Source organism: Amphiura filiformis, chromosome 1, assembly GCF_039555335.1.
Source record: "Amphiura filiformis chromosome 1, Afil_fr2py, whole genome shotgun sequence".
In the NCBI taxonomy this organism is placed as follows: domain Eukaryota; kingdom Metazoa; phylum Echinodermata; class Ophiuroidea; order Amphilepidida; family Amphiuridae; genus Amphiura; species Amphiura filiformis.
In genome coordinates, this window is record NC_092628.1 from 28,444,491 (window position 1) to 28,469,640 (window position 25,150).

The following is a 25,150-nucleotide window of genomic DNA, read 5'->3' on the forward strand; positions in this document are numbered from 1 at the left end:
GGGGACTGATGGAAGTTGTGATTTGTTGACCAAAAATTTTTTGCATGGTTTGAACAAAAAAAAAGAAAATCTGAGGATTATAGGTGGTGCCAACATAAAAACACAAAATTTTTATGCCCCCCCCCCCCCCACTGGCTATGCCACTGCCTAGAAAGGAATAGCACATTTAGGTCTACATATTTGGCCTCTTTGCTTTGAACATGTTGAATCCCATTTTATAGCATGTGGAGCTGTTTTGCAAATGATAATTTATGTACAGAACTTCCAGGAGCCTTGATCGGGCCTTGATACTGAATCAGCTGCAAATTGAAGAGTCAAGCAAAATTCTGGAAAATATCAAGACATGTCATGGTTGCCACCATATTAAGGGATGCATCATTAAATATTATGGGGGGAGCTTAAGGGAGTTAAAAAAAACTTCGCCACTAGTGAGACAAAAAAACCAAAACAATTTGCCCACTGAGATGCAAAAAGAATTTTAGCCTCACTGATGAGTAAAATGTTTTCCCCTACCCAACTTTGTATAAAGGAAAAGGTATACATTAAAGTTGAATTTAAGACAACTTCAGCACCCCCACCCCCATAATATCTAATGGTGCATCTTAAGCTCTTATTTTGAAAACACTCAAGGTAAATTTATTTATGGGACAAGCAATTACCATGGTTACTGAACTAGTTACCAGACACACATTCCTTTGGAATTAATATGTTTGGCTCTTGTGTCTTGGTTGCCCTGATGAGAACTAATCATGCTATAAATTTTTGTGTGTGTAGACAAGGAGACTTTGTGAAGGGAGTAGCTCAATGTCTCCTCTGCCAAAATCGCCTGTGTAAACTCAGTGTTGACTGGGTAGTTAAGGACCCAAGAGGGTTATGAAACAAGTTGAACCAGAATAGAACATGCTCTATTCTGAAGCAACTAAGGGACGCACCATTAGATATTATCGGGGGGGGCTAGGGAGTTTTTTGAAAAAAAAAGTTTTGCCTCACTGATGAGTAAAAAAAAAATTTTGCTTCACTGAAAAACAAAAAAAATAAATTTTCCCCTACCCAGCTCTGTATAAAGGTATACATTAAAATTGAAAAAATACAACTTCGCCGCCAAAGGCGGAACGAAAAAAAAAATCTTGCCTCTAAAGGCAGCGGAAAAAAAAAAATTTGCGCCTTCGCGTAACAAAAAAAAAAATTTCTGCCTGACCCAAACTCCCTAGCCCCCCCGATAATATCTAATGGTGCGTCCCTAAGGGTCCCAAGTGGGCATATCAGTTTCACAACCAATGGAATGCCTTCCAATATCTGTGGGTGGAGTGACTAGGGCAAAGGGACAATTATAGGCCCAAGCATTATCATGAGACAAATTCACTCAGTTTTGTATCTGAAGTATAAGGTCAAGCATGGGCTACAGCACCATTTGCAGATGATGAAATTGAGATAGTTAAACAGTATGTGCAGCTATAAAGAAACTGTAGGCCTATACAGATTTGACCAGTAACAATTGACCCATCTGATATATTTTGTTCAGATTCATTTTCTCATAAAACACAAATATGCCAGCTAAATACTTATCCACTAGTGTTCTCAAAGGTCTATTTAACCCAGACCTCAGGAACTAACAGGTTGTTTGGTTGTGAAACTTTAAAAACTTGACTTTTTGGGGACTGTCCCTTTACAAATTACATACATTGTGCTGAACTGGTAATCACTTTTTGGTAGTTGACTCGTCTAAACACAACTGTTGATTGTCACATAAAGCTTGAAAACCCAGATGTTTATTCGTATGACTCAAGTCTCCTCGTGTAAATGGACTACTCAAGACAGTGTGTGAATTTGGAAGTTCATGAAAGCAGGAATTCCAGGATTCCAGGAAAACTATACTATCATGTCTATGAGTATGACAATGGCACGGGAAAAAAAGGCACCGCAATTTATTTGAATTTTGATAATTTTTACGATGAGCAAATCATGGGACTTTAATTATGTGTACATACAACAAGGATGACGTTCATGACTTAGGTCACTAAAGTATATGCCTACTTACCGAAGTCACCAGCTTGGCAGAGAGACGAGAGGTCGAAACACACAAGCTTGCACCATTTCTTCTACAGTCCATGCTTGCACTAACTGCATACAATGGGACGCTTGTGAACTTGAAGTCCATCGTTCTCTTCTGATTTCCAATTTCCATGATCATGGAATAATGATGGTCCATCCAAGAAGCTGACATGATAATGACAGATACAGTCAACACTACACAATGCCGATTGCGTTTCACATTTTGTAGCCATCTAAAAGAGATGGACAACCAACATCGTCGTCCTCGCTTTGAAAGAATGAAAGCAGATTGAGCGAGTGAAACCACTTTGCAATACAAAGTTGTTTATAACTTTACGGTCGATCCCATTTTCATTTAGGGGTTAAATGTCCATTTTAAAATTATCTGTTATAAATGCTTGAATTAAAAAATATGCTAGCATGTAAGTTGAGATAATATTTTAAAGTTTCGTCCTGAATTGTATTTGTTTTACAAGAACTGGACTCCGTATTTTTTTTATTTAAGAAGTTTAAATCATAGTTTGATCATAACCTTACCTTTTTGTGTTTATTCAATTCCGTCCCGTGATTATACTATGGGCGCGTAACACTAAATTATGAATGAACGTCACTGCCCACCAAACGCAAAATGTTTTCTAAAACTACAAAAAGCAGGTCCAATAGGAAAGAAAAAAGTGCAGGGAAATTTGGTGGATTTGGGCCCCCGCCCCATATAGGCTTGCCCCCCCTGGAAAAAAATCCCAGCTACGCCGCTGTGTAGGCCTAAACCAGTCCTCTAATTTTTTTTTCTCAAAAAACCGTGACATTAAACATCATTAGGCCTATAGGCCTATGTTTTTGCAGCAAGTTTTCAAAACGTGTTTTAAATGTTATTCAAATGTTTTAACTTTTGAAATAGCCCTACCCCTGTATATACCCTAGCCCAACACGTTTTCTGTACATGTACAACGTTTTGTGCAAGTTTGCTGGTGTTTTACTTTATTCGGAGCTGTGCCGGCGCTACGTGGGGTTAGCAAGGGCATTGCCCCCCCCCCCCCAATATTTTTCTTTCCCCCAGTTTTGAGGCAAAACACCCAAAAATTACGTATAATTCCACTTTTTGCGACAATTTTGCAGAAAATTTGTTGTTTTTGCCCGCCCTGAAATTCACTTTGCCCCCCCAATGCCCCCAGAAAAAAAAACCCATAGGCCTACCTGGTGCCGCCACTGACCAGGTGTGTGTTTTCGGAGGTGGGGTTAATGGTCATGTCGGTGACCAACATCAATTTCTTTATGACCCCCTATCACGGGGTAAAATTATTTTATAACCCCCAGGCTGAAATCTGTTATGACCCCCCCCCCCCCGCTTTCCGCCCACCATTGTTGGAAATAAGTCGCAAAGCATTGCAAGGCCCGGGTGCAAGGCAAACACTTTTTGCATGCGGTACACACATTTTGATTGTAATTTGAATGAGTGCATGGCACCCAAACATTGTGAGTCACCAACCCTTTATAATTTTATAACAACCCTGTTTTTGGTGTTAAAAATATGACCCCCATATTTTTGGCATAAAAATTTATGCAATTCATGTTTTGGTTCTCGTCCAGAGGATTTTCATGAATTGATGAGGGAGGGAGCTAGGGTGTGTTATTGTTGTTTTTTCAAATCCCTGTTGCTTGCCTAGACTGCTGCCCTCAGTCGTCAACCGTCTGGATTGACGACTGAGAAAACTACGTGGAAAAAAAGTGACGGATTTTGCAACAGGATTCCTGTGGCATAGAGCATGCGCAGTTGTGTCCAAATTGACCTTTTGACCGAGTTTGTTGTTTTTAGAAGTTCAGAGCGCGATCTTGTCACAGCGGCGCGGTACAGCGACGCGGCACGCGGGCGCCGCTAGTCAGTCGCGCTACGGCGCACAACTGAAGTCGCATTGAATAGTTTTCAGAAGTCCGTCATGATATTGGCTGTAAGATAATCAGTCGTCACTACGAAGCATACACAGTACATGCGAAGTGTAGACGGCTGATTGGAATTAGTCTATTGCTTGCCCTGAGTATTTTAATTTGATTATTTATTTTATTTACATTCATGAGAGATATGAGGGACGGTAACTTCCAAGTATTAAATCATGCAAAAGACGGTGACCGGTATCGGTATAGACATATTAGGCCTCAAGATTGTCATAGGCCTATGAGCGATGATTTATACGCAAAGCAGTCTCACAGTGGACTTCACTGAACATGAGTGATCTTCGCAGGGCTAAGTTATAGGCCTACCCACCCTCAATTTTTGCATAATAATTGAACAAGCAATTAGGCCTATTGTCCAATGGACTTTTTTCTGCAAGTTCTCAACCACCAACTGTGAATTTTCAACGTGGTGTTTATTTAGTGGTTTGCGCCCTTGCTGTAAACTGAGCTTGCCATAAAGGGTCAAAGGTTACGATGACGGAATGATTTGCGATTTTCAGTGTAAATTTAGGTAGAGACAAGCCTTCAAAATGTGGCCAAAATCCAGTTACTGTGGCTCATCAGTGGTATCTTCACATTGTATAAATATTGTATGTGCACTAGCTATTATATCTTGTTCATTTTTACACACGTTGGTTGCGGAAGAAGTAGGAGAAGAAACAAAACATAATGAAACCTTTTCAATCGAAGGTAAGCTTACACTAATACTACAGCTAAAGGTTTTTTCAGATTTCCTTTTACAAATTAAGGGCTGGGGTATGAACGTTTGGACAGTATTTATTGTGGGACATTAGAGCACATTAGACATATCGAATTGCATTCTGAATACGAAATATGTCCTGATGTCATGGATATCAAATAATTTTGATTTATTGAAATTCGCAATGTAAATTGTAAGATCATGTACACATTTTATTGCAAATGATTAAAAATTGATACTTTTGATATTTATCGGTACTCGAAGTAAACTTTATAAATCTGATGATTTATACTTAAAGTATATGTAGGTGGGATGAAAAGCCGACGATCAATTGAAAATTTTACCTTTCGTATTGAAGATATGAATTTTTTTCCCAAAACACAAAAAAATTAGGTCTTTTTTCATATCTTCAATAATGAAAGGTCAAAATTTTCAATTTGATCATCGGCTTTTCCTCCCAGCTGCATACACTTGAAGAATATATCATTAGATTTATAAATAATTTACTTCGACGACTGTTAGGTCAATGGAACTCGATTATTAGTTTCCGATTGGATGTTTAAAAAAAAGGACGAGGTCGCTATTTCATTATTCATTATTCGGTCTCTTTTCATTATCCATTATGTCAACAAAATCAATGATTTTATGAACAGCTTTCTCCAAATTTAGTTACCCCACCAGTACCAAAGTATATATTGTTGATGAAAGACCATCTCAAAACAGGTATTAATGCTTAGATCATCTTTACAGACATTTTGCAACAGATTGAGAAAAGATTTGAATTTGTTTTCATAAAAATGAAAAGAAATGAGCAATTTTTGTAATCACCAGAAACATGATGAGGTAATCCTTAAATTTCCATTATTTACTACATCCTCTACCCCTACAACTACAAAAAAGTGCTGATTATGATCAGCAGGGGATGTTAGACATTTTGAGAGTTTCTATTTTGATTATTTCCATTTCAATGTTCAGAAAATTGACTTTTTTATGAAAATAATGAAAGTTTTGGTCAAATTGAAAAAGTGATGCGGGCGGTCAATAGGAAACTAATAATCGAGTTCCATAATAGCCTTATATATATCAAAAATGTGAAAAATATCAAATTTTAATAATTTGTCATAAAATTTGTATTATATATCGTGAATTTCAAAAAATGAAAATTATTTGATATCAAAAAGACATTCTTCGTATTCAGAATACAATTCGATATGTCTGATGTGCTCTCATGTCCCACAAAATATACTGTTAGAACGCTCATTTCCAGATCCCTTAAGCGTACTGCTCGCCGTCCAGGGCGTATCATTTGCAGAAGGTCCAATGCACACTCTTGATGTTGTGCACGTATACACAATGGTTAAGCTATCAAAGGAAATCTGAATAAAACTTTACTACTTACTTATAATCAAATTAAGTATTTCTTGGCCAAACTGGAACATGCGCGTTGCGTCCATGTAGTGTACTATAGCTAAAATAATAATTTCTCGATCATGAGAGCTCAATAGGCACACAATGACAATTGCGTCGGCGTACAACGCCTACCACACACGCTTTGGGTAAGCGCTGCATTTCCTGTGCGTGCACAATCGATCGCGCTATCGTGTCATTCCACTAAACTTGCGACATTACGCAGTGCACGCAGTACATTCATACTCTCATGATCGAGAAACTATTATTTTAGCTATAAGCGTGTAAGGCATGTGTATACTTTCTGCTGTACCACGCTATATTCGCGCCTGTTTATCGCGGAGCCACTAGCGTTCACAGTGTGGACCCCAGTTTGGCCAAGAAATACTTAATTTGATTATCTAGTTGTGTATACAATGTAGGTGACCCTGGCCATCCGGGTACAATTTAACAAGACTATCATCACACTCATTAGCCTGAGGTTACTCAGACTGATATTCTCCAATATATTGGGACGTCGATATCAGGTCTGAATATGTCTGAGGGTAGACTATGCCATAGTCGAATTTTGAGAAATTTAGAAATAGGCCTATGTTATCAATCTCGATATTATAATGTAATAAATAGTCTATACAAATCTAGTTGCCCTAGATGTAGGCATTCTAAGTGATCATTTGTGTCCTGCCTTACTTTTGTTTTTTAATATTTTTTGTTGTAAGAGGGCTCCCTTCATGCCTACCAGTGATTTTCTAGCAGTCTGTTTTATTTTGGAGAATTGCTCACGTAAAATACGACTATGGACAAACGATTGCGGTTAAGTCAGTGACGCTACGATGAGAATAAAATTGGCTCCACCCCTTGACCAATCAGAAACAGCGAATAGTTTCCGTCTCGTCCATAATTGTACAGGGGTTCTTGCATTTGGCAAAAGATAATACAATTTATTTAAAGAAAAATCAACGGTGGTACAAATCGATCAAGATTATATTTTGTGTTTACTGTGATAAATATCGAATAATAACCCAAATAAATAAGAAATACCTGTATGGAAAAGTCAAATTATACAACGCCAACTATTTGTCATCCCCGTGGGAAAGTGCAGCAATTTATTTGCCAAAATCGATCAGCAGGAGAAAATACCCCTAATTTGCATATAGCGTCTATCTTGGCCTGTTTACAGGTATCACGAACCGGGATCACGAACCTCACTTGTGTAGTGCACACACGGTGACAAACCCACAACTGAGTGCAAAATATTGGCTTGAGACAGGACATTGTTTTTAAAAATAGGTCGGCAATATCACATCACAACACAATGTTGACTTTTCTGAATATTTTAGGGGCTGGCATTTTTTTTTTCGGAAGAGGGGGTCATAGATTTTTGGAAATAAACATAGGGGGTCATAAAATATTTGGTGAGATAGTTTGTTTATTTTTAATTCAAAAAGACTGATTTCAATACAATTTTAGTTTTGTTTACGGGCTAAGGTGTATAGGTGGGGGGGGCATAAAATTTTGTTGCCGAAATAGGGGGGGTCGCAATTTTATTGACGCGGATGTTTTGTTAATTTGGAAGAAAATGCCGGCCCCCTTAATTAGCACTAGTTACTTCAGGTGCTTTTGATATTTAATGGCATGCCGAATGACGGAAAGAGCCTCATGTCCGAAATTCTAAAATAGCTACAAATATAGACGGATTAAGAGAGGCATGAACTAATTTTCCCGTTATTATGAAATATTTATTTTTAAAAAAATGATTACCACAATAATTTAATAATCCGCACAATCGTTCTCCATGTGTCGCGAATAATTTCTTTCCTTGGAAGGCAATATTGTCCCTGGCTAGAACTATCGATGTAAATGCATTCATATTTTGCTTCCCAAGGTAAACTCAAATTGTGTGCTTCTTCTAGTCTGGGATTTCCCACCCGACAAAAATTCCTAGCAAACGGTGCTGCTTTGGTAGAAACTATATTTCCCATATTATATCTAGTTGGTAGCTTAGGAACCGGGGGGCTAGAATACTCTTCACCCTCGCCCCCCCTAATAATTTCAGGTGAAGTGAAAAAATGTCATTAAAATCCAGGAAACTAGGTATTTTTGGCAAAATGTTCTGACCTAAAGAATGGGTCATCAACAAATTCCATTTTGTGAGCCCCCCCCCCTGCTAAAAATCTGGGTACAATGGTGAAAACGTCTTTACCAGCCATGGAATGATGAAGGACTTCTTCCTGAGCCAGTTTACAATTTTCACATCCTAGTGAGAATGCATGATGAATCGCAGTTTGTTTTGTATAGCACCCGGCCTCATCAGCAGAATTCCCTGAAGAAGTCTCGGGTGATATTGGCCATGTCATGGTCCGTCTCTAAACAGCGGAGCTAAATTATTATGTTTATAAATTAATTTAGGTATATTTTATAGCCGGTAGAGACACACTTTTGAAGTTATTTACCCGATCAGGATTTATCCACACACATACATTGTACCACACATGACACGGGCATGAACGTATTTCTTCCACTGGTTCATCACATATAAACAAACTTTGAAGTATTACCGCAAGAGAGCCAAACACCACGGGAACAGCATAAAATGAGGTCACAATAATGCAAATGAAATTGATTACTATCGGGAAAATGGTAAGGCCCCGCCTACACAAATGCTGCATCACAATTGGTTAATTTATATGAAAAGCATTACATCATGCTATTCTTAGTAGGCCAAAAATCCGACATTCTTGCCATAGGGGCCTGTGTTAAGCATTTTGACCGCAATCGAATGTCAGTAGTTCACTTGGGTATCAAGCTAACAGAGGGCGTACGGTGACTGAATAGATCAGGAAAATCTATCAATTGTGCACACAATCGGAGTTTTTAAAAATGCAAAGGTAATTCTGAATATGCACAATGGCAAGTGGACTACGGAGAAGTCTAGTCTGAGGGGAGAACATATATGCACATGAAAATGCAGATTTTTTGGAGCCCACACTGTCACTGCACTTTTTAATTAAATTTTTTTTGATTTCAGAATCTTCAAATATTATAGGCTAAAAGTGTTAAAATCCTAAAGTGCACTTTCTAAACTGTAGTTCAAATACTATTTGGCACATTTTCGGCCTGTCATTATCGCAAAATAACAAGAAAAACATTCCCAACACGTAACATGGAAGTGAAGACAAGCAAGATGGTGACTTTTGGTGAAATTCGAACGTGGTGATGATTTTCTATGGATAGAAAATCATCCGAACGACATGGAAACTTGTGAATTTGTTTTAATCAATCATGAAATATTATAAATCTCAATTTAATATGGAATCAATCCATACCAAATACCCGTACAGTTGAATAGATACCATAGTTGGCATGTTTTAAGTACCGTATTCTAACATTATTAAGCTTTCTTCTCAGGTCTTATTTTACATACATCAAATGTATGGAGCCGGTATATAAACCATCAGTAAGGATTGTGAAAAGCCGTAACTCACACATACGATGGGTGTAGGTCTTATTGCCGACCAAAGGTTTTTGGGAAATTCCTGGATTTTTCAATATGTATCGACGCTCTAGCCTGCATACAGAGGGAAGAAGGCACTGTTGCACATACCCATTTCTAATGTCTGTCCTCGCAAAATACCAGTTGGTTGTACTGTACAGGGCCTTTCAGTTCCTGCTGATTTTCTGAATTTCTCTGCCGCAAAGAAAAGACCAATTTGCATAGTCCAGAAGGCGAATTCAATTTGTCATCAAACCACATCATATACATGTAATAATCTTGTCAAAGATTGACTTTCTTCAAACAAAAATGGGCAGGCAACATTTAATACATCAATTGTAAAACAAAACAAAACAGCATACATTGTAGTCTCATGATAGAGCCCCAGGATAGAACAGCTTTTCTAACTGCTATTAAATGTGCAATTCGCTCATCACAAAAAAAATATTATTTGAGTCAAGTGAAGTATAGACAACATACTTGTAGACCCTCAAGACCTGTCTTTTCTTTTCATTTTCTACGTAAAATATGCATTGTATTTGGGCCAATTTGGCTGACAAGCAAATGTGTTTTAACACATTTGCTCGTCAGCCAATTGCTTTAATTTGCTTTTTCTTTTGTAATTATTGGGAGTCTATTCCCTGATAAGAAATCAAACTATTGGAATTGTTTCATGGATTGTTTCACCAAGAGGTTTAAATTTATTTTATGACATGTTTTGTGATTTCCCCCATTGAAAACTCAGTTAGTAAACATATTCCTTGCCTTTCTTTCAGGCAGGTTGGTAGCGCCTGGGGCAAGAAACAAAATTGGCGCCCCTACCCCCCACCCGGGAATATCTTAGACGTGGGGGTGTGGGAATGGCATCGGCATTATGATATTGAAATAAATTGCAATCAATTTAAAAGGGCATTTCGTGATCCACAGCCTCATCCCCCACTTTTTTCAAAAAAAGTTGAGATTTTTATATCACTGGAAACCTCTGGCTACATAATGTTTATGTACAAAATATTTCTTGCAGATTAATTCGTTTAGCAAAGATATCATGAAATTTGAATTTCGTTCTGGTGCACCAGAACGAAATTACAACGTATTGTCTATGGAGCAGTGTAATACACATAATCATGCATAACTCGCAAACGCAATATCGAAATCAACTGAAATTTTGGGAATATGCTTTTTTCGTGGATATGTACTGAAAAATGACATAAAAAGAGGATGCTAGAATCACGAAATACTCCTTTAAGTGAGACCAGTTTGGCGCCCCTAGTGGTAGCGTCCGGGGCATGTTCCCCCCCCCCCGCCCCCTACTTACGCCACTGCTTTCAGGTAAAGTAATTGCGATAGCAGATAATTTCTTATTTGTTGCTTTCTTTTCTAAAGATATTGAAAATGAAGTCATGGTTGTGATACCACGACTGGAGTGACAATTTCTTGAATGCTTTCTTTTCTAACGGTATTGGTTGTGATACCAGAGTGACAATTTCTATATTTGTTGCCTAAGTTGCGATACCAGGTTTGAAAATTTCTTACATTTATTGTTTTCTTTTAGGTAAAGTTATGGTTGCGATACCAGGAGTGAAAATTTCAGAGTGGTTGCCACTGACGAGAATTTTGGTTGATGGAGGAAACTATGTGGGATTTTTCAAGTAGGTATCAAAGTAGAGTATGTAATATAATAATGTAATATTCATTTTAGGGGTGTGATTTTCGGTTAATTTTGTGCCCGGGTACCCGGCGCATTTTTCGGGCGGGTAACCGGGTACCCGAAATTGCAAAAAAATAAAAATGACAATTTTTTTTTTTTTTTTTTTTCAATTTCGGGTAATAGGATTCTCGGGCGGGACTTGAATTCCCGGGACTCACTCACACCCTTAATTCATTTATAAGCTCATAAATATGTGTGGTCACACTTCATCATAATTATTTAAGAGAAAAGAAAATGATTCATGCCATCTATAGTACAGATTTAGGCTTGGGCATCGTCAGTCTTTCGTATATCGCGGCCAAAAGCATATATCAGGATATCGCCATCTGATGATATTTTTATCCATACATGCCTGCATGCCATATCAGAAGTTCACTGGTATACAGGTGCAAAACGGCCCGGCAAACAGTGAAGCAACAAGTATACAAATAAACAAGTAACAAAACATACTTATTCAATCCACTGCCATCGTTCAAAATAGCTTCTTTATATCCAAAACGTTATTAAAACCAGTATGAATCCATTTGCCGCCATTATAGTGCATAATACATGTAACATTAATATTATATATTGCTAGTCAGTTTAAAAAAGAGTAGGGTGTTTACCCTGGCTTAACATTGCTACATGGGTACTATTCTGCTTTTAAAGTATCACAAAATGTAAATAAATAGTTTTCATTTGGGGAAAAATGAAAAATGTAGAAAATATGAAAATAAACAAATATAATATGTATAATTTGGTATAAAATCATTTCTTTTGTAAACTACAGATCTGATGGGACCTTTAAGGTCAGCGGGATACCCTCCGGCTCGTATGTCGTGGATATCGCAAACCCTACCTACGTCTTTGAACCAGCCCGAGTTGACATCACAACCAAGGGCAAGATGCGTGCCAGGAAGGTGAACAATGTACAGAGCACATCGGTTGCTACTATACCGTATCCACTACGATTCAAAACCAAACTAAAGGCAGGGTATTTTCAACAGAGAGAAGAATTTCATGTCACAGATATGTTTAAGAATCCAATGGTAAGTTACTATACATCAATTAGTTACAAGTTTGTCATATCACGAGAAACCATGATTTATGAACAGGAATTATGCGATTCTTGCATAACTCTTTAGATTTAATATTAGGCCAAGAAAATGTATATAATGTTAAGATAACTTTTATGTGGGGCTAATTTACTGTTCAAATAAAACACTCTTTTAATTCCACGCCCTTTCGGCTGGCCAATATGTGTGACTTACAAGCTGTTTGGTGTAAGTTTTTTTTTGGTTTTGGAGTGTCCCTGGACCTAGAGGTAAATGCTAGGAATATTCATGGTTGACCTACAAACAAAAAAATTGCTTGTGTTTTATTGCAAAGTCCAGGGACACTCCAAAACCAAAAAAAATTAGAACAAAAATTGAAAAAAAAAGAAGATTTTTTGTTGCAATTTAGGGTACCCAATTACCCGCCCGAAAAATGTGTCGGGTACCCGGGTACACAATTACCCGAAAATGCCTGCATAAGTATGGTGCAGAGTACATGCAGGTGCACCCCAATGGTTGTTATGCATAAGTTGTCATAGTGTTAACACTCCGCTCTGTGCTGTAACTTAAGTATGTAAAGCTCTGTAGATAATCTGGGCCTATTAAAATCACATGTAGTAATGGTGTATGCAGCTTTGATTTAAAGGTCATACAGGGTGTTTAGAGGTCATTTTGACAAAAAATACTGGTTGTCATCAGATTACATACACCAATCATCAGATTTGGTCAAGCAGAGCTGATCCCAGAATTCAGCAGGAACATAATACTTATAGATGAAGAATTTTGTTAAATTTTCTTCTTGTTCTCTGTGTCTGTGTATTGCGTTTCAGGTATTAATGATGGTAGTGCCTTTAATCTTCATTGTCATCATGCCCAAACTAATAAATACTCAAGATCCAGAAATACAAAAGGTGAGTAGCCGTAAGCACCACTAATAAGTTTGATCTTTGGATCGACCATCGATTCTGCTTTGATATTTGTTATTAATGAACTGACAATTGATTAATCAGAATTTATGCTAAATTTATATTGGTCAATATGAATACAGGAAAAGATTCATGTGTTATCATAATTAACAATAGTCCATTTATTGATTTCATAAATAATAAGGATTGACCAAGCATCGATTCAATCAAAAGATCAAACTAATTTGTTTCCATTGTCGAGGTAGGACCAAAATGTGTTTTTGAACTGAACCTGTGACATTGGCATTTGAGCATGGATCATGGCTGTACCGGCAATTGGGCCTGGTTTCTATTGTTGGCGCAATAGAACATTTATTCTGCAAGGGCCCAGGCATTCAACTAGTGAGCCATTCCTTTCTTGTCATGTTGTGGCAGTACTGGTCATATACATGTATACTGAGCGTAAAATACACTTTATTTTGTAGTGCCTAGGCATGTAATTTTTGGTAGATGTGGGAGTTAAAATTTTTTTAACCGTAGAGTAATCGCCTGGCACTCACTTGCTGCAAGGCTTGACAGCATGACTGCCTAAACCAGCAAACACACAAAAGATGTTAATTGTTAAAACATTATCATGTTATAATCGTGTTTTGGTTTTGGTCACAATGTGTAAAAACATTTAAATGTCAGGATATAAAGGTCATGAAAAGGTTATTAAAATATTTTATATGGAAAAAAATGTTTTCTAAATGATATCATGGTTATTTTTTTGAGCAAACATTTTTTCAAACAAATTTTTGCAGCAAGTTTTCAATATATTACAATGTTTTTAAGATGTTTTATAACCCGAGATTTACATGTTTTCTCCATGTTTTGTGTTTGCTGGGTTTATATTTTTATATTTGTCAAAAATTTTTATATCAGCAAATAAATCCCATGTTTCCTGTGCACAAAAGTAAACTCTATATTTAAGAAATAAAGGGTAATGCATTATCCTTTACAAGAAAATAATGTGTCGAGGCAGTAAAAGCGTAAATAATGGGTGAGGCGCAGCCGAACCCATTATTTAAACATTTTTACTGCCGAGGACACATTATTTGCGTGTAAAGGATAATGCTGCACCCTTAATTTCTATTCTATTACCAGAAAATAGTGCGATTTAGAGAGAAAATATCACATTTTTTGCCCAAACATTTCAGGTTGTTTACCTCAAGGTGGAGCGCCTTGGATCGTTCTTTGCTGTGCGCTGTGATGCGAGAAGAACATAAAGTTTGTTGCCCTGGTCACTTTATTGCTAATTAATGGTCTTTCATGTGACGCGTTTCAACAAATCACAGCGCGCGATTTTGAATAATGGATCGTGGGGTTAATAGAATATTAAATATATATTTTTTGGTTTTCCTTCTTGCTACAGGAGATGCAGTCTATGAATATGCTGAATCAGAAACAAGATTTACCAGACTTATCAGAAATGGCAGCTAACTTCTTTGGTGGTGGAGGCAGTACCACTGTGAAGAAGAAAGAAAGGATCGTTGGAAAGAGTAGGAAGAAGTAGACCATTGCAGTATTATGTCAAACTTGGAAAGTTCAGTGTCTGAACATAATATAGGCCAATTAGGAAGTTGATCTTTGTTGTGCTCAAAATACGAAAGAGGGTTTTGAGGGTGAGGGAGACTTGCTCCTAAATTAGCCCAAAAATATTTGTTAATGGAAAGAGTTCATATGTGGGTTACTTTTTATCAAGTCTGTTCAAATTAGCCCTTATAAACAAAAAAAGTACTTTGAACCCTAGGTCTATGAGTAGGATTTGATCTTTTTCCAGAGAAGTCAATATTTTAGGGCTAAATTATAATCTTGTGTTGCCAAAATATTGTTTTTCTTGTTCTGTTGGCTTTAAATATGTGTCACATGCTACACATTACCATGGAGCTTTTTCTTTGGAACCTGCTGTACTGCTAATCCATCATTTGCACTCAGGCAGGTGCAAAGAATCCATGTGCTTCATCAGGTGGGCAAGCTACAAGCATGACGATTTCTGGACTTTGTCTTGTATCAGGTTTGAAGCCTGGATTGGATTGATTTCTGATCCTACCTAGTAGTTCTGTAAGTTTACTCTCCTGATTGGTGTATATCAGTTTTAGTTTCTGAACTTCCTCGCTTGTTTCCTTAACTTATTATCACTGTAGAATTTTAAATGTGTTCCTGTTGATCTAAGGTGTGCACAACATCTAGCTCTTGTGGGCCAAATCTAGCCACCAGACAATCCATTTATTGGGTGATCATTTTAGAATGTCCAATAATATGGACATCACTGTTTGTAGCCACTTCGTAAACATTTCTTCCACCAGTCTTGTATGAAGTATAATTGTGAAAATTTGTGAAAACAATACTTACAAATTCCAAACTTTTATTGGGGGTATTTGTAACAGAAAAATGTGGTCTGTTTGTCTGAGGCTGGAACTGGTCTGCAAAGAGTATGACCTGTGTGCACCCTTGTACATGTAGTAGAATTTTGTTCACCTATTTATTTATTTATTATTTATTTGTAAGCATCAAAGCTTTAAAAAAGCAAATCCAAAAGAAATACCTTTTTATCTGCAGATACTTCCAGGAATTATAATAGAGTATGCAAGTAAGAACAGATTTTGCTAACTGTATGTTCATATGAGTCAATTTCAAAGAGGCTAGCCTATGAGGGTCTGGACTCAGCCATGTACCCAGCAAACCTACAGGGTGTCCCCCCAAAAAAAGAGGCCCCACATTGTACCCTCTTTTTCTCCTATTTCTGAAAAGTTGATCAAATATATTTTGGTATATAAAGAAACCTTAAATCGTTAGCTTTAATAAACCAAAACAATTATTTCAATCGGCTCATAACCTTTGAAGATATGTCCTTTTAAAGAAATGTATCCGTTTTTCACTCTGTCCACGGAGGAGGTTTGGCTACTTCAAAGATTGAAAAGTGCATATACCATGCATGAATATAAAACATTCCTCGATGATAACTTTATAAAATAACAACTTCATTTTAGGGAATGGGCTTTACAGGTGGGCCTATGGGTTATGGATTTTGTTAAGTGTCATTAATTTGAGCGAAATTGATGTGGGATGGGACTTCTTTTGCTATACTTGCAATTACTTATGTTTTTCTCGTTTCTTGCTTTCTTTTTATTGACAACATAAGTCATTTCTCTTTTTGGAATAAAAGGTAGCCCTGAAAAGGGCTGTTTAGTTTGTCTTTGGTTCTTTTGAAGTGAGTTTACTGTGCTGCTCTGCCCTCTACCTGGTTGCCTCCATGACGAATACAGGTTTCAGCCCTAGTTCTCATTGCATTAATTGCGCTTGCGTACCATCCTTGTGCGCCTGAATGCAGCAGAAATACGGGGTTGCGAAGATGTTTGAAGCTAGCTGGTGATCCTCGCTTATAGTGAATGCTTTCCCAAGCCTAATGCTATTATCTATCCATGTCATTAACCGTGTGTTTCGTTTAAATCTTTGATGTAGCCAAACCTCATCCGTGGACAGAGTGAAAACGGGTACATTTCTTAAAGAGGGCATATCTTCAAAAATTGTGAGCCGATTGAAAGAATTGTTTTGGTTTATTAAAGCTAACGATTTAAGGTTTCTTTACATACCAAAATATATTTGATCAACTTTTCAGAAATAGGAGAAAAAGAGGGCGCAATGTGAGGCCTCTTTTTTTTTGGGACACCCTGTATTTATAGTGGGTGCTTGTTTGTGATATGCCTATTATGTGTAATGCACCAATTACCATTTGATTCTGGGCCTTGGCCAAAAAATCCGATAGGTACAGTATTTTGGCCCCTATGTGTTGTAATCCAATATGGCCAACTTCCAATACATTATGCCTGGGACTAACAGAGTTCAGACTTGCCGTGTCTAGCCTATGGTCAATTATTTGACCATTGGACAATGCAGATACCGTAAAGAATCGCCTAATGGTGCACTTATGGGCTCCTTTGCCTTGGGGGTAAATCCATGTCCAAATAGAGATAGAGAGTGCCCTCCTCTAAAATCCAAAATCCAAGAATTAAGGTTCTGTGCCCTTATTTTGCTGGTGGGAATATTACGGGAGGGCACTTTTAGGTTGTGCCTAAAATTCCACTTAAGTCAGTGGAGCCCATAGCACCATTAGGCAAATCTTTATGGTAATGTCACTGCATTGAGAAAGTAAACAACACTATCAAATGAATTTGTACTAAAAATAATTGAATACCAAATTACTTGTGTATTTGCTGGAAAGATGATTTAGAAAGCTTTACTTGCAGAATGTAATTAATTTATTGTATAAAACAATGTAACAAGTGACTTTCTTACATTGTTATTTATATGCATTCAAATACAGGGTCAACTGCTGTTATTTATCACTACATTTTTTTCAGAATATTATTCTGCATGATTTGCTATACCCATTATGTTAGACATGATGGGGTTTTAGGTTATAAATTATAAACACATCAAAAGAAATAAGTCCCCCTCTCAAAATTACGTCATAACATCGTAGAATAAAACTTTGTACCGATAAAACTAACTGAGAAATAATTATATGACTCTTTACTAAGTGTTGTGTGAAAATGAAAGATGTCAATGACTTCATGGCTGAATGAGCCCAAATTAAAGACAAAAACTGCCCGTTACAAAATTCACAAAGTAGGCCTATGCTTGTTAACTGCAAGGTGTATTGGGACAAAGAATGAGACTGACCATCTTACCACTCACTGTGCTGAGCTCTATGGGGATTTGCATGGCTGAATGATCAAGAATGTTCACTTGGTGAGGATTTTACTGCACTCAACCACAGGCTACATGGGTTTTGCCCCGGGTTTTGCATTAGTGACAAGCCATGAATCAACTTTTGTGACATTTGAAAAGGGCAGTTTTTGTCTTCAACATGGGCTCATTCAACCCTGAAGTCATGGACATCTTTCATTTTCACACAACATTTAGTAAACAGTCGTATAATTATTTCAAAGTTAGTTTTATTGGTACAAAACAAAACCTTACAATGCTATGACGAAATATTGGGACTTATTTTTGTTGATGTGTTTAATTACAATGAATGCGAATTGTTTGAGTAATGAATAATGACGGTGTTAATCAAACAATGTTCGAGAGCGCCAAAGAAATGTCTACTCTACTACGGGTCAAGTTGGGTAAGATGCAATATTAATATAAAATATATTAATATTATATTAATATTCTATACAATAATATTATTTATTATAATAATATTAATAATGTTATTTCTTTTATATGAATCTGCACATGTTAAATTCATTTCTACATGTATTTTACTTAGAAAACGCACAATAATATTTTGCAGTAAACCTTTGACGAGAGCGTATTTAAGTGTACATCGCATATGTTTACTGCATTGAAACGCTTGTCTCTGATCTTGGATGCTGAGGGGAATTTGTGCCATCACGGTAGTACTCGCTTGTCAAAGGTTTACTGAAAAGTATCTACATGTATTATATTATCACCAATAACTGACAAATTCAAAATAAAGTTCAGTGTCATCACAGTAGTACTCGCTTGTCAAAGGTTTACTGAAAAGTATATACATGTATTATATTATCACCAATAACTGACAATTTCAAAATAAAGTTCCACAATGAATATTTCATCAAATTTGTTAATTATATGTGTAAGGATGAAAGTGCAATACTGATGTACATTTTGATCAAAGTAAGTATTGGTAGGTGTGTATTGATTAGGATTAGCCCTATTTATGTGATATTAATAACTTATCTTTGGTAATTGAGTGCGATTTGATTTGAGAATTGTTTTTTAATGAGCAGATTATTCTACCAATAAAGTATTTTAAGAAGAAAACATAAAAGTTTCAATTTTCCCAAGCATTTGATATGGTTGCATTTTGATAATTGCAAAGTGGCAAGATTTCCGTTTTCTATATATTAAATTCTGTGTTTTTTCCATTTTCTAAACTTGATTATTCCCAGGGAAATCTGATCATTAAATTTTTGTTATAGAAACATGATGTAAACATCCAATATAGCGACAGTCACTTGCTATCGTTAGATCGTGACACTGAACAGGGAATAAAATGGCAAAATTATAACCACTACTAGTTGGGCCTAACGGAGAGTAAATAAAGAGGAAAATATCAGTAAAATATGGGGTTTATTTTGGCCTTTTGCTGAATGTACAGGTACATTCAAATTAACCAATATTTTAGGTGGGAATAGCTTGCACTTTTTGTGCTTTCCATTTTCTACTCCCAATTCCATGATTTTTTTCCGTTTGCAGAAAAAAAAACATGGAGCTTGCCATTTTAGGTGAATGTTGAAGATGGCACCTGTGCTTTTGATGCATTACAGTTTTCACCCAGGTTCTTCAGCGATCTCCTGGTTTGGCACTGTTTATACCGTAAACACAGAAGTGGGGTTCTGATTGGCTCATTACATCAGCACCTCATTGGCCTCATTGTTCTTTTTACACGATAATCAGGAAGAGCAATTGGGAACGGCTGAAAAACCTTGCCAAATAGTACAGCAGTATTACTTTGATTACTTTGAGGTACATGGTACAGCATCAAATAACATTGTAGTATGTGTACATTAATAACATATACTGCCTTCTGATTTCTGATTTGGGATGCAGATGTTTGGAAGTCATTTGGTTCCAAAATCAGAAATTCAGTGTCTACAATAAACAAATACTGAGTTTTCATTGGTGATGCAAATATTTCAATCACATGCTATTTTAATCAGTTTATAACACAGTATTATAGCAAAATGTCAGACCTATTTGCTAATTGTGCAAAGGTTTGCAATATGATTATAATCTTGGTAAAGTTATTGCTTTTACTTAAAATATACCATTTTGCTAATTCTAAAGCATTTACTTAAAACGTTATTGTTTATTTAGAAGATTTTATGTAACAAAGAGATTTGTTAACAATGTGTGCTTTTCTTAAGTTTAATGTTAGTATTTATATTGTATTTTGATTGTTATATGTTTTGGGGTTCAAATCTGGAAATATGCAAATTTCAAATCAAATAAATATTCTAAATATCTGTAAAATATTCATCAGTTTTGAGGAGGCAAATTAATATAGGCTATAAACCTATATACACTATTTGTACAGGGTACAAGAGCCTTCCATTGTTGTCTAAACATGATCAATATCCTAGAAATATGGGTAGGAATTTTCAACATTTCACACTTACAGTGAAGGGGATGGGTCACCATCCTAACTTTTATTGATAGGATGTCATCGATCTTTTGGTTTGTTCCCATAACCCTAGATAACTCTAAACGGTCCCTTTGTATATTTATATCTAATGTTTGCAGTAAAGACATTTTTGCCCAATACGGATGCTCAGCTAATCGCATAGGCACTTCATGGATAGGGATGGTTTATACTCATTTGATATTTGTAATTATGCAGAAATGACAATGTTATGTGGGTTTTGTTTACAAATTCACACTTTATCACAAATTCACTGTCAAATTAAAAATTATTCCATATTTGTCACAATAGAAGGGTTGATGTAAATGTGTGAGTGTTTTCAAATTGTTTTTAGAATTTTGCTGCATTTAGAACATGCCAAAAAGTATTGTTTAAAATAATCTGAATGACATTGTGGTATGATGAAGTTAGTTAGCGTGGATATGGTAAGGGAGATTCAAACCCAACTGCTGGTCTACTGTCGGCGCCTAGGCAGGGCCGGCAGTTTTACTGCATTCTATTTTTCCACACTGTAGAAACCAGGTTCAATTGCTGGTGCTGCCAGGAGACTGGCAGCTGGGTTATGAAGCCTCCCTAAAGTGAAATATCTTGCACTCTGTCTCATAGCTGGGCTTGGTCTTTGACCCCATCCATTATGACACATTGCACATGATATTATACTTTGCCTCTATTTCACATGAATGATGTTATTTTGAAGGGAATTCAGCAGTTCCACCAAGTAGATAAAATGTGGCCACCTTTTCCAATTGAGTGACAATTGAAGGTTGTTACCAAAATAGCTTGAATGTACTAGTATGCATAGCATGAGCTGCTCATTGTGCAATATACACAAATCTCTCGTCTATTTGCTCCTAATTTTGATGGCTAAACTGCACGGCCCTGATATGGCAAAATAGCGTAACTCCAAATGTTGACTTTTTCAGTTTGGGTAAATCAAGGGTACTCTTTTCATTTCTGAAATACTTACAAAAGAGTACCGTTTTAGAGACTGCGTGATGTATCTTGGCCTTATTTTGCAATTTGGCGGCAAAACAACATGTCCCTGGAAGTTACGCTGTGCATCTAGCATATTTGTTTGGCAAATGAACTTACCTCCGAAACAATACGAAAGTTAAAGAGAATGTTGTTTTGCCATTTTAATTTGCCTTTGAAGCATGATAACATTTATGTAGACTAACAAAGGCAAAACAATACAAATTTGTTAGGAAACTTTGAATGTGTTTTTCTCAAAATGGCAAATTCTGAGTGACATTGTTTTGCCATATTACTAGGGCCATGCAGATGCAACAGGGAAAATAATCCTTTACATGGTTTGAGAGTGAAAATCTTAAGATTACTGTTTGTACTTTTTTTAATGAAAACTGGATGATACAGATGAGGTGACATGACTATCAATAGTTAGCATATGTGACACGATCTGGTCCATGGGGGCCAAAGGCGGCAAATTTCAAACTGAGATAAAGGCAAAAATATGGAGTAAAAAACAATAAAATACATAAGAAAATACACATCACAAAACCTCATAACTTTAGAACCAAGTATGCTAGACCTTTGGTGTTTTCAGTATATGATAGCCTAATGTTACTATAAGTAGGGATGCCCACTCTCAATAGAGTTTCCACTAGAACGATTTTTCATTTACTGTGTGCGTGCACTCACACACGTATTGTCTATGGAGAAACTGATCGATACAAGAAATCCCAGGCATGTTAAATGGCGTACATACTTGTTTTGATCCAAATGTAGGCCTATATCAGGGTGTTTCAAGAAATTCCTGATTCCACCAGAAAACATTCACCAAACTTTTTCCTGTTTGGTCAGTAAATAGAGAGGACCTTCCTGCATGAAGAGATCAACTTTTTTAATGAAAAATTTAATGAGATGAGAACTACAACAGGTTGAAGTGACACCATTCCGTGCATCAGGTGTTCAAACGCAATTATCTCCGAATTTGGAGTGAATCAGACAAGCAAACTTACATACTCATAAAATTTAACTATTTATGAAGACAAAATGTGTAGGATGTTAAGAAATTTAAGAATGTTTAAGCCTACCATGCCCATCTCAAATCATGCACTTCCCGTGCACTTCTCACTACCATGTCCATTTCATAGGGAGTATAAAAACCGGGGACCATCATGGCTTCCATGCACACAGTGTATTGCTCAATGTAGTAAAGATAACCTTTGAGTTGGAGCAAATTTCTCAAAATTGGTAGTGATTAATGTTACCAAACTTATGCCATGATGAAATATAATAATTTTTGAAGATAAAATGTGCTGACTTTAAAAGATTGAACAATGTTTAAGACTACCGCTTTTCATTTGAAATAATGATCTTATTGTTCATCTCCTCTATGGAGATATTTTCCATGGCGGCCATCTATGATCATGCTTGAGGTTTCAACAAACAAACCATGGGTTTTGAGGTCTTATAGTTTTTGTTGTATGTCAACAAAATCGATTAAATTTTCAGGATGATCTTATTTTCATGTTGTTATAAGCAAATATAATGTTCCAGATAAGATAGTTAATAAATACATTAAGAAAAAGTACCTTAAAGTTGCACTTTCTGTAAGTTATCCTTTTTGGACTTTAACTTTTTAACATGTTCTAGCAGCCCTATATAAAACCGTGACACTCGAAAGGCCATATCTCTGGAATGAAACGTCCGATTAAGATTATTTAAACGCCAAAATGTTTCTTTCATCAATTCCCATCCAATAAGTTAGGTTTGAATCAATTTAAAAGTACTTCAATTTTTAGTGGACATGCCTACTATAAGGTAATAATTATAGTAACTCAATTTTCAAAAATGCCTCCTTTGGCCCCCATGGAGCAGATCGTGTCACATATATGCTGTGGAGTGCTTTTGAAACATGCAAACATGAAGAGCCCCATCCACAAAGGTGTAAAAGGTTTTGCACACATACTGGTGGGCATACAGAGAACAACTGCTGACCAACTGTTTGATTTGGCATCACATGTCACCTCAGCTATACCATTAGCTACTCTTGTTATCAGAATTGTACTGTGATATTGTTATACATTTGTTTGTAGTTGTACAAATTCTCTTATTGTACAAATTTTGTTCATAACATTTTATATATGTGTATACTGTGAATAAAATAACAGTAATAACAATTTGTGTGTAGAATGTGTGTGTCTTGTTGTTCAACATGAGATTTGGATTTCACAAATGTGACCTGCTCGTACGAAATGAGCATAAAGTCGCAAGTTGGGAATTTCGAGCTGATGCTTTTTGTTTGATCCCAGCAAACACAAAAACGTTTTAAAAGCGTTTTAAATAAGTTATATTTTGGCTTTTGGTTTAGGTAAAAACGTTTTAATAACATTAAAATGTTGGGTTATATAAAGGTCATGATAGCGTTTTAAAACGTTTTGTATGAAAACACACTACAACAATATTTTTAAATGTCTTCAAAAAATGTTGTTGTAAACTATTTGTGCAAACATTTTTGCCAAATATTGTGTCAATACTTGTATAACATTATGTTAAAATATTTGAACCCAGCAAACAGATATGTTCTTAAAATGTTTTTTCAAAACCTTTTAATAACATTTAAATGTCGGGTTATATAAAGGTCATGAAAACGTTTTTAAAGCGTTATTGAAAATATTTTGTGCAAACATTTTTCGCAAAATATTTTTTCAACCCCAAAATAACATTTTGTTTAGAATGTTTTGTATCAAGTTTTCAAGAATGTTTTTGGAATGTTATTAAAACGTTTTTATACCCTTTATATAACCCGACATTTAAACGTTTTCTGTAAAACATTTTTGTTTGCTGAGCAGTAGATTATCAAAACATGTTTTTAAGGTTATGAAAACGTTTTATACTCTTAATATACCCTTTATATAACCCGACATTTAAACGTTTTCTGACAACCTTTTATAACTTTTTGCGAATGATGTCGAAAACGTTTTGTGTTTGCTGGGATGGCACCTGTATAGTCAGTGATATGTCCTTTGTGAATGGGGACATAATATATGATGTACTCTGTATTCAAATCTCCCCATTAACAAAGGACATACCACTGGCAATACAGGTGTCTTCAAACAGAACATTAACTCAACAGTTGGAACGTCTTGAAAACCCCAACTTGCGATTTTACGCTCATTTTGTGGGAGCAGGTCACAAGTGATTCTGGTTGCTATTACCAAGCTTTGTATCACAGCTTGGGATTATTGTTCCATTTTACAAGTTAATAGGTTTTGCAATTTGTGATGAGATATTTTACCATCAGGCAAATGTGTCACAATATTTGAACCAAAATGACGGAGGGCAAAAAGGTGTCCCCTGCATGCCTGTACATAGGACAAAGTTTTTTTTGTTTTTTTTGCTCTTCACTTTTTCAAACCACCGAAAAAAAAATTTAGGTCAACATTTTCGGGCTGTTGAGGAAGGGGCGGCAAAATTTAATTTTCTTCAGCCCCCCCGGTTTAGGAGCGGCCACCGTACGCCACTGAATATATTCATATTTATACCAAACCAGCACTGGTGGCTGCCATTACTTGTAGACAAGAAGTCTGGAAAGAAGACCATCACACTGTGGCTTGTCTTCCTTGTACAGGGGCGGATTTAGAAGGGGGCGTGCCCTCTAATTTTTTGAGCGGCACCTGACTTTGTGTATCATTTGCAGA

General features: G+C 36.3%; 1 protein-coding gene across 1 annotated transcript; it reads left to right on the plus strand.

The window, feature by feature from the left end:
- The first annotated feature begins 4,448 nt into the window (after positions 1-4,448).
- On the plus strand, positions 4,449-15,331 carry LOC140139068 (endoplasmic reticulum membrane protein complex subunit 7-like). Its single transcript, XM_072160879.1, has 5 exons — positions 4,449-4,692; positions 11,155-11,251; positions 12,080-12,338; positions 13,175-13,255; positions 14,664-15,331. Exons 1-5 carry the CDS (start codon positions 4,533-4,535, stop codon positions 14,802-14,804), a joined length of 738 nt encoding a protein of 245 aa, XP_072016980.1. The 5' UTR covers positions 4,449-4,532; the 3' UTR covers positions 14,805-15,331.
- Positions 15,332-25,150: the final 9,819 nt, after the last annotated feature.